The sequence below is a fragment of the Myotis nattereri genome (genome assembly GCF_964212035.1).
Source record: "Myotis nattereri genome assembly, chromosome: 1".
NCBI lineage: Eukaryota > Metazoa > Chordata > Mammalia > Chiroptera > Vespertilionidae > Myotis > Myotis nattereri.
The window spans coordinates 48,043,611-48,058,891 of NC_138075.1; the positions used below are offsets into that span (position 1 = coordinate 48,043,611).

General features: G+C 37.2%; 1 protein-coding gene across 1 annotated transcript in view; it reads left to right on the top strand.

Moving 5' to 3' along the window:
- Positions 1-15,281, top strand: part of HERC1 (HECT and RLD domain containing E3 ubiquitin protein ligase family member 1) — a 189,617-nt gene that overhangs the window by 112,889 nt on the left and 61,447 nt on the right. The window contains exons 33-38 of the mRNA XM_081094425.1: positions 108-218; positions 1,584-1,760; positions 5,892-6,131; positions 6,808-6,891; positions 11,578-12,098; positions 13,610-14,385. Of these exons, the coding sequence (XP_080950551.1) occupies positions 108-218; positions 1,584-1,760; positions 5,892-6,131; positions 6,808-6,891; positions 11,578-12,098; positions 13,610-14,385 (1,909 nt within the window). The remainder of the gene's footprint in view (positions 1-107; positions 219-1,583; positions 1,761-5,891; positions 6,132-6,807; positions 6,892-11,577; positions 12,099-13,609; positions 14,386-15,281) is intronic.

Sequence of the window (15,281 nt, forward strand, 5' to 3'; positions counted from 1 at the left end):
TATAATAAAATGTTACATGTGACTTAGTATTATAGTTGCAATGATTTTATTTTTCCTAAACTTAAAATTATCTTTACAAATTTTATTCTTTTTCCTTCAATAAATAGGTTGTTGAACGCCTATTTTCCCTTTTGTCGGATTGTATGTGGGAGACACCAATTGCTCAGGCCAAACATGCTATTCAGATAAAGGAAAAAGAACAAGAAATAAAACTACAGGTAATCGATTTTCCCCAAAAGGTATTTTTAGACAGCACAAGTGAATATCCTGTCTCTTGATTCCTTTTCCTTTGAGGAACCTTGTTCTATCCCATTATTCTGTTTCCTCTCCACATCTTCTCTATTGTCCTACATTGCTAAGCTTCTCAGAAGAGTACTCTTATACATGTTTCAATCACTTCCTTACTTCTCATTATCTCTTCAACCTCATTGTTTATCTTCCATCAAAGTATGGAAATTAAATGACAAAGCTAAGTGTTAAATACGGTACATTTTTCCCCCCTGTCTTACTTGACCTTTTGAAACTCTAGCCTTCTATTGTTTTCAGAACACTGCCTTCTCCCAGATCTTCATCTATTCTCTGCCAATTCTTGATTCCTTTTGGAGGCATCTTTCCTTTGCTGCCACTTTCTCTTTGTCTTCATCTCAAACTTTGGTGTTCCTCAGGGATCTGTCCTTGGCTTCTCCAGCAGTCTCAGTCACACCTGCCCATATGCATTACCTTCCAAATTTAAGTGCTAGCCCAGGTGTCTCCCCCTCAAACCTTTACCCCTGAATTCCTGGGAACTCTAGACATCTCCTAATGCCCCTATCCATGTAGTCAGTAGGCCTTATTGATTTTACCTCCTAAATAGCTTGAATCCATCCATCTAAAAGGACCTAATTCTTCTTTTGGTTTTCAGATTTCACACTTTTTCTGGCTTTCCTTCTGTCTCAGTAAAATGGCCTTTTCTTACCATTCTCTTTTATTGGTTGTTCCTCTTCTATTTAATCTAAGTGTTGGAGTATTTCTTGGGCGTAAAACTTAATATTAAAATAGCATTCAAGGCCTCTTATGCTTTTGTTTCATTGTCTCTTTGTAGGCTCCTTTTCTGTCAGTCTCCTCCTCCAGAACTTCCACATTGCTTGCAATTACTTTAAATCAATGAATTCTGTTGCACCTTCATACTTTGACACATGCTATGCATACTGCCCTAAATGCCTTTCTCTCCTTTAATCAGCTGTTAAAGGCCTTATCATTCAGGACCCAGCTCGCAAGTTATTCTCTTTTGAATGCTTACTTATCCTTTCCAACCATATTTAGATACTTAAACTTTTATCTTGCTGCTATATACCTGTTATGTAACTTCTGTTATTCTCTTAGCTACAATATTGGTCATATTTATTTGTTTCTCTATCCCCTAATTGTAAGCTCTTTATGGGCAGGGGCCATGCTATATTTGTCATTGTGTTTTTATTGCCTACACAGTAACTGGTATGTAGTAGATACCAGTTATTTCTAGGCTCAAACCAAGCAATTTTAGAATATATATTAAGTGAGATCTAGATTACTGCATAATACTGACCCAGCTTCCTTTCTGGTAGAAGCAAGGAGAGTTGGAGGAAGAAGATGAGAATCTCCCTATACAAGAAGTATCCTTTGACCCAGAGAAAGCTCAATGTTGCCTAGTGGAGAATGGACAGATATTAACTCATGGCAGTGGAGGAAAAGGATATGGATTGGCATCAACTGGAGTAACTTCTGGTTGCTATCAGTGGAAGGTGCGTAGAATTGCAAATAGTTTTTAACATTTTGTATTTTAGTCCTTTTTCCAGGTTCTTTTGAAAAAAAGTATGAAATTACTTTTTAAAAAACCATTATACGTAAATATTCTATCATTGTGTACTATGTTAATATAATGGAAAGTGAGTGAAAAATATACATAGCGTATACAGGAGGCAACCAATTCATGTTTCTCTCTCTCTTTCTCTCCCTCTCTCTCCTCCTTCCTCCCTCTCTAAAAACTAATAAAAAAATAAAAAATGTTTCAAAATAGATTGACCAAATTTTCTACCTCCTTTTATCATAATCATTTATCCAGTGAGCAGCCTAAGAAAAGATCCATCTCTTTCCGGGTAGAGCTTCATCTACTAAGGCATGTATATCGGGAGAAAGATGAGACATGTAGAGATAAGCAAATAAACCAAAAAGCTGAACATAATAAGTCAATAGCAGTGGGAAATTCCCAAGAAGAGGTCAAAAGTCTAATTTGTTAAGAGTAATCAGAACAGTCATACCTGTGGTGGTATACCCTTTCAACTTTCAGCTTACAGTAAGAATCACAAGTTAGGAAGGTAATCAGTTTCTATGTGAGAAATCTAAGAATAAGTAAGACCTTTCCCAGGGGCATTTGCAAGAGATCTATACAGTCCAGCCAGAATCCATGATGTTTTCATAGTTTATGATACCAGAGAGAAATCCAAAATCTGCAATAGTCCCAGAGTTTGAGTTTTGTCCATTGCGCCTTTAGTTGAGCACATTTCATGTTGGGTTGAAACAGCCCATAGGAGACAGTAACAGGTTTTAACCTAGAGTCAGGTCCAGGCAATTAGAATCTGTGAATTCAGGATTCTAAAAAGCTAGCAACTTTTTTGACAGCAAGAAATCCTAGATGTAGTGCCATACAGCTGTTTTTTAAAGTCCAAGTGATAAGGCTTTCCTAAGCCCTTTTTAAGCATTGTCGGTCTGAGTTCAAATTTACCCACTCAAAAAATAGGCACTTCAGGCTGAATCAGACATCTGATTTTATAAGAACTCATTGGCAACTAAAAACTTCTTTTTACGCCAAAACCAGTTTGGCTCAGTGGATAGAGTGTCGGTCTGCGGACTGAAGGGTCTTGGGTTCGATTCCGGTCAAGGGCATGTACCTTGGTTGCAGGCATATCCCCAGTAGGAGATGTGCAGGAGGCAGCTGATCGATGTTTCTCTCTCATCGATGTTTCTAACTCTCTATCTCTCTCCCTTCCTCTCTGTAAAAAAATCAATAAAATATATTTTAAAAAAAAACAACTTCTTTTTACAACTCTAAAAATTGCTATTCTTTTTATTTTGTCTCCCTTTTTCCAGAGGCTCCAATAGTCAAAAACCATAGCAAAATATCATCATTATGGATACCTGTTTTATTTCTAATACTTAAAGAGTTTAAATTCCAGTATACCCACAATTGGCAAAAAAACAACAACAAGGAGGTTGTGTCCCACGAGCATGTTTTTTCTTTGCAGCTTTAACTGATCAGGATGATCTCTTAGCATTTATGAAGTTACAAGCCTATAACATTTTACATCCATTTTTATCATACGTCCAGATGCAGTAGCCATAAAACACAGCTGTTTTTAAATTTTACTTCCCCTGCTCAGATCCCAAGTTTACTGAAACTTTTACCAGTCAGTTTACCCTGTATAGGGTTAATTGATTGGATAAAAGGCACTGCTACAGCAGTGGTTGTATCTAAACTAAAGAAAATAGTTGGCATGGCTTTTTTCTTTTTCTTTCTGTAATCTTTTTAAGCTTTGCTCTAGCCCTAGGAACTGATTTAATACCCCTTTCCCTCTCTTTTGGAGGAAAGAGCAGCATACAGTTCTCTTATTTTTGGTCTACCCAAAACTCATCTTCAGGGATTTTGTTATTGTTAACCTCACCCAAGGATATTCTTTTCCTTTTTTTTTTTTTTTTTTTTAAGAGAGAATGGAAGGGGGGACAGAAAGAGAAACATTGATGTGAGAGAGACACATCAATTGGTTGCCTCCCCCATGTGCCCTGACCAGGGTGGGGATTGAGCCTGCAACCGAGGTACTTGCCCTTGATCAGAATTGAAGCCATGACCCTTCAGTCTAAGAGCCAATGCTCTAACCAGTGAGCCAAACCGGCCAGGGCACCTTCAGGGATTTTTTAACTTTTCCCCAGCCACCTGGAGAAAAGAGCAACTGCAAGCTAATGTTTATTCTTTGGCCTATCTAAAGTCTATTTGTTGGAATATTTGGGTCCTTTTTTTTCTGTCTAGAGTAAAAAACAACAAATTTTCCCTTGGCTTCTCTTCTCTCACCCCTTTGGCGGTCGAATGATCCTTTCACAGGGGTCGCCTAAGACCATCCTGCATATCAGATATTTACATTACGATTCATAACAATAGCAACATTACAGTTATGAAGTGGCAACGAAAATAATTTTATGGTTGGGTCACAACATGAGGAACTGTATTTAAAGGGCCAGAAGGTTCAGAACCACTGCTAGACGCTGATGATTTTCCAGCCTGAAGTGCATATTTTTGAGATGGATCGTTTTTTTGTTGTTTTTTTGTTTTGTTTTGTTTTGTTTTGGATCTGTTATTTTTTAATTCTATAGGTAACTTTTACCTCTCTCAACAGTTAGCAACTCACCTGCTATTTCATAACAGGTGTAACTCCATAGCCACCAGGCACCAGAGTTTTGTCTTTCCCTACTTCTCTTTTTTCCCCAAGTCAGACTATAACTATATTTTAATGAGTTGGAATTGGAGTGAATCTCATGGTTGCCATCACTGTGTTGGAGACCCCCACGATTATCCCTATATTCAAAGATTTGTTAGAAAGACTTAAAGAACTCAACATGTAGTTGTAGTTACGACTAAGATTTCTTATAATAACTTTGCTTATTAAGTACACATAGCTGGATCATAAGGGGAAAAGATACAGGTGGAATCTGGAGGAATCCATGTGCAAGCTTTCTTATGTTCTCTCCCTCCTATGAGAGGTCACATGGAACATACTCTTTACCCAGCAACAAAATGCAACAACATGTGTGTGATGTTTTAGGTAAGGCCGTTAGAGACTTAACACCCAAGATTTCTACTGGGGGCTGGTCATGAAGGTATGCTCTGCCTGTCATTACCAAAATTCCAGACTTCCAGAAGGAAAACAGGTTTCAACATAGACCACATCGTTTGTTCAAACATTCTAGGCCACGCTTACCACTTTGGGACAGTTTTGTATCAATGTAGGATATTTTACCAGTTGAATTCCCAGATACCAACCAAGGACCTGTGTTAAAAGCATGCATTTTTAAAGATAGCGGTCTCAGGCCTGCTATATTAACTCTTTCCTGTACAGAAGTATACACGAGAGTTGTTAGATAATTTGTATGTAAAGAATTGAAGCTTCCCATTAATAATTTTCTGGATTATATATGCTTCCTCAGCTTCATAATTAAGATGTAAGCTAAAACTGCTTATTTAAAATAAGTACTCAAGCTAGGGAATATTATAATAACTATGTATGGTATTGGGTGGGTACTAGACTTATTGGGGGAATCACCTTGTAAGTTATAAGAATGCCTAACCACTGTGCTGTATACCTGAAACTAGTATAAAATATTAACGTTCACTAGAATGTCAACTCTAATTGAAAATTTTTTTAAATAACTAAATGTTCTACAAGGTAAAAATTAATTTTGTTGAAAAATCTTTACAAAATTATGAAATTTATTTTATTCATATATTAGTTTCACTTGGTCTAAAAATAAACTTAGGCGCTAACTGGTTTGGCTCAGTGGCTAGAGCATCGGCCTGCAGACTGAAGGGTCCCAGGTTCAATTCTGGTCAAGAGGATGTACCTTGGTTGCGGGCACATCCCCAGTGGGAGGTGTGCAGGAGGCAGCTGATCGATGTTTCTCTCTCATTGATGTTTCTAGCTCTCTGTCCCACTCCCTTCCTCTCTGTAAAAAATCAATAAAAATATTTAAAAAAAATAAAAATAAACTTAGGTTTCCATAAATGGATAAATATTATTTATAAATATATTCCTCAGTATTGATTTATGCAGTTAATAGTATATGAACAGATTTTTTAATATTAGTGAATGTTACCATTTTCATTTTAGTTTTACATTGTGAAGGAAAACAGAGGTAATGAAGGCACGTGTGTTGGAGTTTCTCGTTGGCCAGTACATGACTTTAACCACCGTACTACCTCGGATATGTGGCTCTATCGGGCCTACAGTGGTAACCTCTATCACAATGGAGAACAGACTCTGACATTGTCCAGCTTTACTCAAGGAGATTTCATTACCTGTGTGTTAGATATGGAAGCCAGGACCATTTCCTTTGGGAAAAATGGAGAGGTACTAAAACTCATTCACAAGCATTGCATGTTTTCTTGTTTTTATTTACACTCAAATTAGTTTTCAGATGCTAGTTATTCAGTTTATGGATTATCCATTCTTCTTTGCCTTTCTCTGATACTTCTTGGTTCTTATATATTTACTAGAGGCTTGGTGCACGGATTTGTGCACTGGTGGAATCCCTTGGCCTGGCGTGCGGGGATCGGGCCGAAACTGGGGTCTCTGATATCCCCTGTTGGGTCCTGGATTGTGAGAGGGCGGTTCTCAGGTGACGCACCCTAGAATTGGGCTCCCTCTTCTCTGGTTCTGGGTGCGTCACCCGAGAATTGCTGCTGCCAAGTGACCACAGCTTGGCAGCTCCTGCGTTGAGCATTCGCCCCCTGGTGGTCGGTGTGCATCATAGCTACTGGCCGGTCGGCTGGTCGCTTAGGCTTTTATATATATAGATCACCAGATCAACAACAGAAAGATAGTAAAATTTCAGTAACATGGTTGAAACAGACAAACAAATTAGGATTATTTATTATGTGTAGAATTTCCTTGGTTAGTAAGGTTAAATGAGATTTGGCTGTAGTAACTTTGTTCTGTTTCCTAAGAGCTTTGAATCTTTTGGATATTACCAATTTTTAAAAATATTTTGTTTCCTTTTCTTCTCATCATCTGTGCCACACTATAGGAACCAAAATTAGCTTTTGAAGATGTTGATGCAGCAGAGTTGTACCCATGCGTGATGTTCTATAGTAGCAACCCAGGGGAAAAGGTAATGAAACCTCAAGTCTAAAACATAAAGTATTTGTTAATACTTGTTAACATCAAATAGAGCTTATAAATATAAGTTATTACCATTAAAAATTCCTGCTCAGGTAATTTACTATTCTAGAAGAAGATTAGATTTCTTTTAGAAATTGCCTTCGCTTTTTATTAAGGCACTATTTGATATTCTGACAATGTGAATAGAGTGAGTCAACTTTCAAGTATATGTGCAATTATAACAATTATAGAAAATAGTTTAGGAGATTAAAAATGGTGGTAGAGTAGGAGGATGCTGCATGGACATGTTCCCAGGAACAAGCTGGAATTACAACTGAAATACAGAAAGGCTTCCTGAATAATCAACAGACTATTCACAGGAGAGAACCCAAGGTCCAAAGGTGTAGACCGCATAGAGACTGGTAGGAGGGGCAGAGGTGTGAAAGGCCTAGCCAGGCTCCCACAGACGGCAACTGAAGTAAGTCCCGGAGAGATAGCTCAGCTGTGGGGGGGTACCACTGAGAACTCTGGGATCTAATCCCAAAGCCTGGCTCCCCATCAGAGAACACCAAATCTGAGGAGGGTACCCACATAACACCTCGCTGTGAAAAGCAGTGGGGTGCTGTCTGCCAGGGAGTGGCAGCTGAAAGTTCAGTCACCCTCTTGAAGGGCCAATGCACAAAAATTCCCTGTGGAACCACCCACCTTGTGCTCTGGCAGAAGGAGACTGAATTGGACTGGAGCTGTGAGAGCAGAAGCCAGGAGTGGGGATATGGGGGATAGAGCTCAGAAGGCAGACACCCCAAGTTTCCTGGGCTGAGCCATTCCCTCACACAGCAGAGGACATCTTTCGTATATAGACACCTGCCTTGCCTGGGGTGAAGACAGTTGACTCACCTATTGGAAAACACCTTGCCTTAAGGCCACTTAAGAGATTAAAAGTAACAATTAGCCTCCAGGCAGAAGCAACTGCCCCACACTGTTGAAAAAACTCCTGCCACACCTGAGGATGATTGCCTGGGGGGAATTAAAGTCAGAATCCTATTAGTCTGTAGACAGAAGTGGTCTCTGGAGGCTTTGAGTCTTTGCCTGATCCAACTAGTCAGAAACAACCTTTAACACTGTCCTGCACTAGAGATTGAGAGGTGTAGGGGATCTACCTAATACATAGTCACAAACCCAAACAGACAACCAAAATGAGGAAACAAAGAATCCCCAAATGAAAGAACTAGAGAATTATCCGGAAGAAGAGATAAGTGAAGCAGAGATAAGAAATTTATCTGAAACAGAGTTCAGAGTAATGATGTTAAAGATGCTCCACAGCATGAAAAAAGATATAATAACTATGAAAAAATAACAGTCTGAGATAGAGAATGACATAACACAAATAACATATTGGAAGGGAATATACAGCAGATTAGGGAAAGCTGAGGATGAAATGAGTGAATTAGAGGACAGAGTTGAAAATATCACTCAATTAGAGAACAAAAAGAAAAAGCAATTAAGAAACAGGAGAACAGCTTAAGGGAGCTGTGGGACAAAGTGAAACGCAATATTAGAATAGTAGGGTGCCTGAATAGGCAGAAAGGAAAAAAGGAATAGAGAAGGTGTTTGAAGAAATAATGGTAGAAAACTTCCCTAACTGGTAAAGGAAAAAGTCACACAAATTCAGGAGGCACAGAGAACCCCAAGCAAGAAAAACCCAAACAGACCCACGCCCAGACACATCATAATTAAAATGCCAAAAATTAAAAACAAAAGAGAGAATTTTAAAGGCAGCAAGAGAAAAGGGATTCCTATAAGGCTGACACCTGATTTCTCATCAGAAGCTCTAAAGGCCAGAAGGGAATGGCATGAAGTACTCAAGGTAATGGAAAGCAAGGATCTGAGATCAAGATTACTATATCCAGCAAGGCTGTCATTCAAAATAGATGGTCAAATAAAGAGCTTCCCAGATAAAAAAAAGGCTAAAGGAGTTCATCACCACCAAGCCAGCATTACAAGAAATGCTAAAGGGATTGCTTGTAAGAGATTGCTGAGAAGAAGAAACAGAGAGAGAAACCTAGCCATAAGTACCTCTCAATAATAACCCTAAATGAAAATGGATTAAATGCTCCAATCAAAAGGTTTGGGTAGCTGAATGGATACAAAAACATGACCCAACTATATGCTGTCTACAAGAGACTCACCTCAAAACAAAAGACACACACAGGATGAAAGTGAAGGGATGGAAAAAAATTTCCCACGCAAATGGAAAAGGAAAAAAAAAGTTGGAGTAGCAATACTCATATCTGACAAAATAGACTTTAAAATGAAGACCATCACAAGAGACAACAAAGGTCACTACATAATACTAACGGGATTGATCCAGCAAGAGGATATAATCCTGATAAACATTTATGCACCCAATATAGGTGCACCTAAATATATAAAAAAAACTTCTAGAGGACTTTAACAGAGAGATTGATAACAATACAGTCATAGTAGGAGACTTTAACACCCTCTGACTTCCCTGGACAGATCTTCTAAAAACTTAACAAAGAAACATAGACTCCAGAGGACACTCTGGATCAGATGGATTTAATAGATATTTATAGAACATTTCATCCCAATGAAGCAGACTGTACATTCTTCCCAAATGCACATGAATCATTCACAAAGTATGGAATTTCCTCAAAAAATTAAAAATGGAACTCCCATTTCACCCAGTAATCCCACATCTAGGAATATATCCCAAGAAATCAGAAACACCAATCAGAAAGGATATATGCACCCCTATGTTCATAGCCGCACAATTTACAATAGCTAAGATTTGGAAACAGCCTAAGTGCCCATCAGCAGATGAGTAGATTAGAAAACTGTGGTACATCTACACAATGGAATTTATGCTACAGTAAAAAAGGAACTTTTACCATTTGCAACAGCATGGATGGAATTGGAGAGCATCATGCTAAGTGAAATAAGCCAGTCCGAGAAAGATAAATATCATATAATCTCACTCATTTGTGGATTATAATGAACAACGTAAACTGATAAATAAAAATAGAGCCAGAGGGAAAAATACTAGAATTTAATAGAAGTAATCCTGTCATTTGCAGATTTTTAATATTTCCTACAACTTTTGTGATATCATACTATGTTAGTATAGTTTTGGTAATATTATTATACTTAAAGTTCTTTTATTCTTGAAATATTAATGTTTATTGCATGTAATATTATATGTAAGATCATTTTTCTTGAATAATTGCTGTTTATTGCATGTAACATTATCATATTTAAAATCATTTTTCTTGAGATATTAATATTTATTCCATGTAACATTATTATAGTTAAGATCATTTTTCTTGAAATATTAAAGTTTATTCCATGTAATATTATTATATTTAAAATTTTTTCTTGAAATAAAAAAACCTAAAAAAATGAAATAAAATGTACCATAAAGGATTGAAAAAAGAAGAAAATATTTTAGGGATAATCTGGTTCATTGGCAATTATGAATATGAGAGAAAAATATAGAAACAATCTTAAATGTAATCAGGTATTATTAGCAGAATAATGGACATTCCAACTGTGGTGGGGAAGCTACCTTTCATTTATTCAGTTGAAGGGGTTCTCAGATCTTGTAGTTGGTATAAATTCAATCTCTAAACTTTTGGGAGGACTGTATTAAAGAGATACCCTTTCATAAACTCTTTTTCTCCTCATATAAAACTTAGGCCAGACAGACTTCTCTATGGTGTCCTATACTGGTGGGTCCGTTTGTTTTCCACCCTATTCTTTTACTTGAGGATGTTGTGCAGCCTAGATCTGATATTCAGAATTTCTAGTTATTCTTTAGTAGAAAGTTTTCACGCTGTCTCATATCTAATATTTCTATAATGGAAGGCCTGGACTCGGTAAATCCTAATCATGAAAGTTACATTTTAGTCTTTGCTTTTAACTGTATTTTTTAAATTTTCAAAAGTTATAATTTCAGGCTAACCATTGACATTTTTGAACATTTACTGTGTCTGGCATTGTAGTAATAAGCATTTATGTGCATAGTCTCATTTAATCTTTAAAATAACCTACTATTACTATTAAAGTAACCTACTAGATGAAAAAGCTGAGGTTTAGTGAGATTAAATTTTCTAAGACTGTGCAGAGTTATGGTTTGAACTAAGTCTTGCTCTTCTTTTAACCTCTATAAGTCTTACTTGAAATGTGTGTTCAGATTGGGACTATCCCAATTGTCTAGATTTATGATTTTCTTTCTGCCCCTTGAACAATATAAGATGGTCCCAAAACTCAGTATTATTCTGGAGTCTTGAGGATGAAAGAGAATAGATCCTCAAGGCTTTTATATGTGTGTGTGTGTGTGTATGTATGTATATATATATATATATATATATAAAATTGAATCAGTCACATATACCTTAGTCTGTATCCATCTTTCGTGTGGCCACAACAGTTCTGATACTTACGGGCTTCAGGAATTTTAAATGACTGGGCAGCTTATTTCAGAGAATCATAATGCTACTAATTTAAGTAGATCTGTAATATTTGCTCACTCCTTACTGGGGCCAGTGATATAATACCAGGTATTAGGAGGCCAAACACTAGTTTCACATGGGATTGCACATGTCAGAATTTATAGTGACTAATAATTTGGGAGAACTATTACTATTATGTATTTTCCACTCCTTTTATTTTACAGGTAAAAATTTGTGATATGCAGATGCGTGGCACACCACGAGACTTACTTCCAGGAGACCCCATTTGTAGTCCAGTAGCAGCGGTGTTGGCAGAGGCCACTATTCAGCTTATCCGAATCCTTCACCGAACAGACCGTTGGACTTACTGCATTAACAAAAAAATGATGGAAAGGCTGCACAAAATTAAAATATGTATTAAAGAGTCAGGTCAGAAGCTAAAGAAAAGCCGCTCGGTTCAAAGCCGAGAGGAAAATGAAATGAGAGAGGAGAAGGAGAGCAAAGAGGAAGAGAAAAGTAAACATAACAGACATGGCCTTGCTGACCTCTCAGAGCTGCAGCTGAGGACCCTTTGCATAGAGGTGTGGCCGGTGCTGGCAGTGATAGGAGGAGTTGATGCTGGTCTTAGAGTTGGAGGTCGGTGTGTTCACAGGCAAACTGGGCGCCATGCCACACTGCTGGGAGTGGTCAAAGAGGGCAGCACGTCTGCCAAGGTCCAATGGGATGAAGCAGAAATTACTATCAGGTACGGTCTGTTGAGTTATACTTGTTACAAATGAGAATGTAATGGTGACATGGGCCATTGCCTATGGGCAGTGAGAAATTATGTGTTTAGGTGAGCTGCCAGTTAACTTTTTAAAATACCTTTGTTCATATAGTTGTGTGTGAGTACTGTGATTTCTAAAGGAATATTTCCCAAATTTGTGTTCCTTGGAATACTAGTGATTTATAAAGTTTATAGTTTCTGTTCTGTTTTTTTTGAAGAAATGGTAAGCTCACTAGTTTATGTTTAACTGGGATCTTTTCTATTTTTTCATTTAGTTTCTTGCTTTTTGAACATTTCCATTACTCACTGGGATAGAAAAAAAGCCAGCCAGTAGATCCATCAATTACATTTTGTGTAGGAGGTCTTTGGATGTATGACAGAACGTTTTTGTGACTAAAATTAGGTTTTCGATTATCTGTGATTTTAAGTATTCTTTTTAAAAAAGATCTTTTTATTGATTTTTAGAGAGAGAGGAAGGGAGAGAGATAGAGAGATAGAAACATTGATGAGAGAAACTTTATCAATCAGCTGCCTCCTGCATACCCGCTACTGGGGATCAAGCCTACAACCTGGGCATGTGCCCTGACTGGGAATCAGATCAATTACCTCTTGGTTCCTTGGTTAAGTTGAAACCAAGACTTAGGTTAATAAAATAAATGTTTACCACCAAACTTTTTATACTTGCTAAAGCTTTCTATTACATTTTGTATACTTATAACATTTTTAAAAATCTGGAAATTCTTGCCAAATATCAGGAAATATGTGATTATATTTTTGCTTAAACTATAAATTAGAAGCATTAATTGAAGATTACAAAGCAATTTTTTTAAAGAAACAATGCATTCTCTGGGATAGGTTATAAATGGCCATTACCCACATAATAAGCTATATTTATTATACAGACTTTCCAAATAGCTTTCATCAGGAATTGTCAGAAAACATCTAGCCCACCTCCTGTTTTTATAAATAATATTACATAGCCACACCCTTTCGTTTAGGTGTGTCATTGGCCACTTTCACACTATTGTAGTGGGGTTGAAAGATTGCAACAGAGATTGGCCTACAGGGTCTAAAATATGGGTTGGGCAAAAGTAAGTTTACAGTTATTCCTGTGGAAAAATGTATAATACAAGAATAAATACTAATGCAAGAATAAACTCTGTATTTCATGTACCCACACTGTAAACCTCCTTTTGCTCACCCCATACTTTTTGGCTCACAGAAATTTTGCTAATTTCTGGCTTACATTATATTATGGTAAATATTCTTTGAAAGCACATGCACATCTCATTGCTTTTGCATTTAACATCACATCTCCCCATTTTCTCATAATAGACTAATTTTTCTCTGTAATGTCTTTTCTAGCTTGTGTAGATTATTCTCTGTAGTGTGTACATGATGCATCTTATTTTGTCTACATTATATTCTGTACCTTCCTCCTGTCTATCCCTCACTTGCTTCTTCCTGTGTCATTCTGATCTTTATTAAAGCTTCCCAACTTTTTGGTCGCCTAGTGATACTCCATTGTATAATCTGGAACCCTGTGAACCACTGCCTTTTGACGTGGCGCGATTCCGAGGCCTGACGGCTTCTGTGCTGCTGGACCTCACGTATCTGACTGGCATTCACGAAGACATGGGCAAACAGAGCACCAAGCGACATGAAAAAAAACACCGACATGAGTCTGAAGAGAAAGGGGACATTGAGCAGAAAACTGAGAGTGAATCTGCTTTAGATACGCGAACAGGCCTAACCTCTGACGATGTCAAAAGTCAGGGTACTACAAGCTCCAAATCAGAAGGTGAAATAGCTTCATTTTCTTTAGATCCAACCCTGCCAGGTGTGGAATACCAACACCAAATAACAGAAGGAAAGAGAAAAAATCATGAACACATGTCCAAAATCCATGACATACCCCAGACAGAAATCAGAGCAGTCCAGTTGTCTTATCTCTACCTCGGTGCTATGAAATCACTTAGTGCTCTTCTTGGCTGTAGTAAATATGCTGAGCTGTTGCTGATACCAAAAGTTCTGGCTGAAAATGGCCACAACTCAGACTGTGCAAGCTCTCCAGTTGTTCACGAAGACGTGGAGATGCGTGCAGCCCTGCAGTTCTTGATGCGACACATGGTGAAGCGAGCGGTCATGCGGTCCCCCATAAAGAGAGCATTGGGATTAGCTGATCTGGAACGAGCTCAAGCCATGATCTATAAATTAGTGGTCAGTGGGCTTTTGGAAGACCAGTTTGGGGGCAAAATTAAGCAAGGTATGTTATCTGATTTTTTTTAAATGCTTTTGTGCTGTTGAAATTATAATTGTCAGAACTGATGTACTCTATAAGTGATTTATAAAAAAAATATTTTTGGCAAAAGCAATTTTCATGTCATTTTTCCTTTGCAAGGTGAACAGTTCTTTTTTGTTTCTTTTATATTAATAATCTACCTATAATTTTCTGTTTTAAATCTATAAAGCATTCAAATTTAATAATTACTACTACATTTTGTAAAACTGAAATTTAATTCATGCCACAAAATATACTCAAGTATTTATTGATATGATTCAAAATACATATTATTCTAATGACTTCTCAGAGGCATTTTAAAGGGTTACTTTTATAGATCCTGTAGTGTATGTAAAAAAATCTAGTTTTATCTTTTATCCTCACCTTTGGAGATAATTTGAATTCTAAGATTAAAATGAGATTCATTCAGTAAATATTTATTGAATGCCTACCATGTGCCAGGTACTCTCCTAGGTTCTGAGGAGTCAGCAGTGACAAAATAAAATCCCTTGTTGTAATGAAACTTCAATTGCTGTTATTCTTTCTTCCCTTCCTTTTTCTCTTTCTTCTTTCCTTTTTCTTTACTCCTCTCCTTCCTGTCTTAGCTTAGACAGTGAATAGGCAGAGAGAGGTGCATGGTGCATATAATAGGAGTGTTAAGATCATGATGTTTATGAAAGTATGTGGCCATTTAGCAAACCTTAATAGAATTAGCTATCTTTATAGCAACAACCCCCCCAACTTTTAGGAGTAGTTTGTTTTGTGAGCCATTGTCCTTTTCAGAGCATGGAGTTTCTGTCTAGGTTTTCATAATCTTGTATTTACATGTCTTCATCTTTGTTTGCTTAAAGACTAAAAATAGGCATCAAAATAAAAGTGCT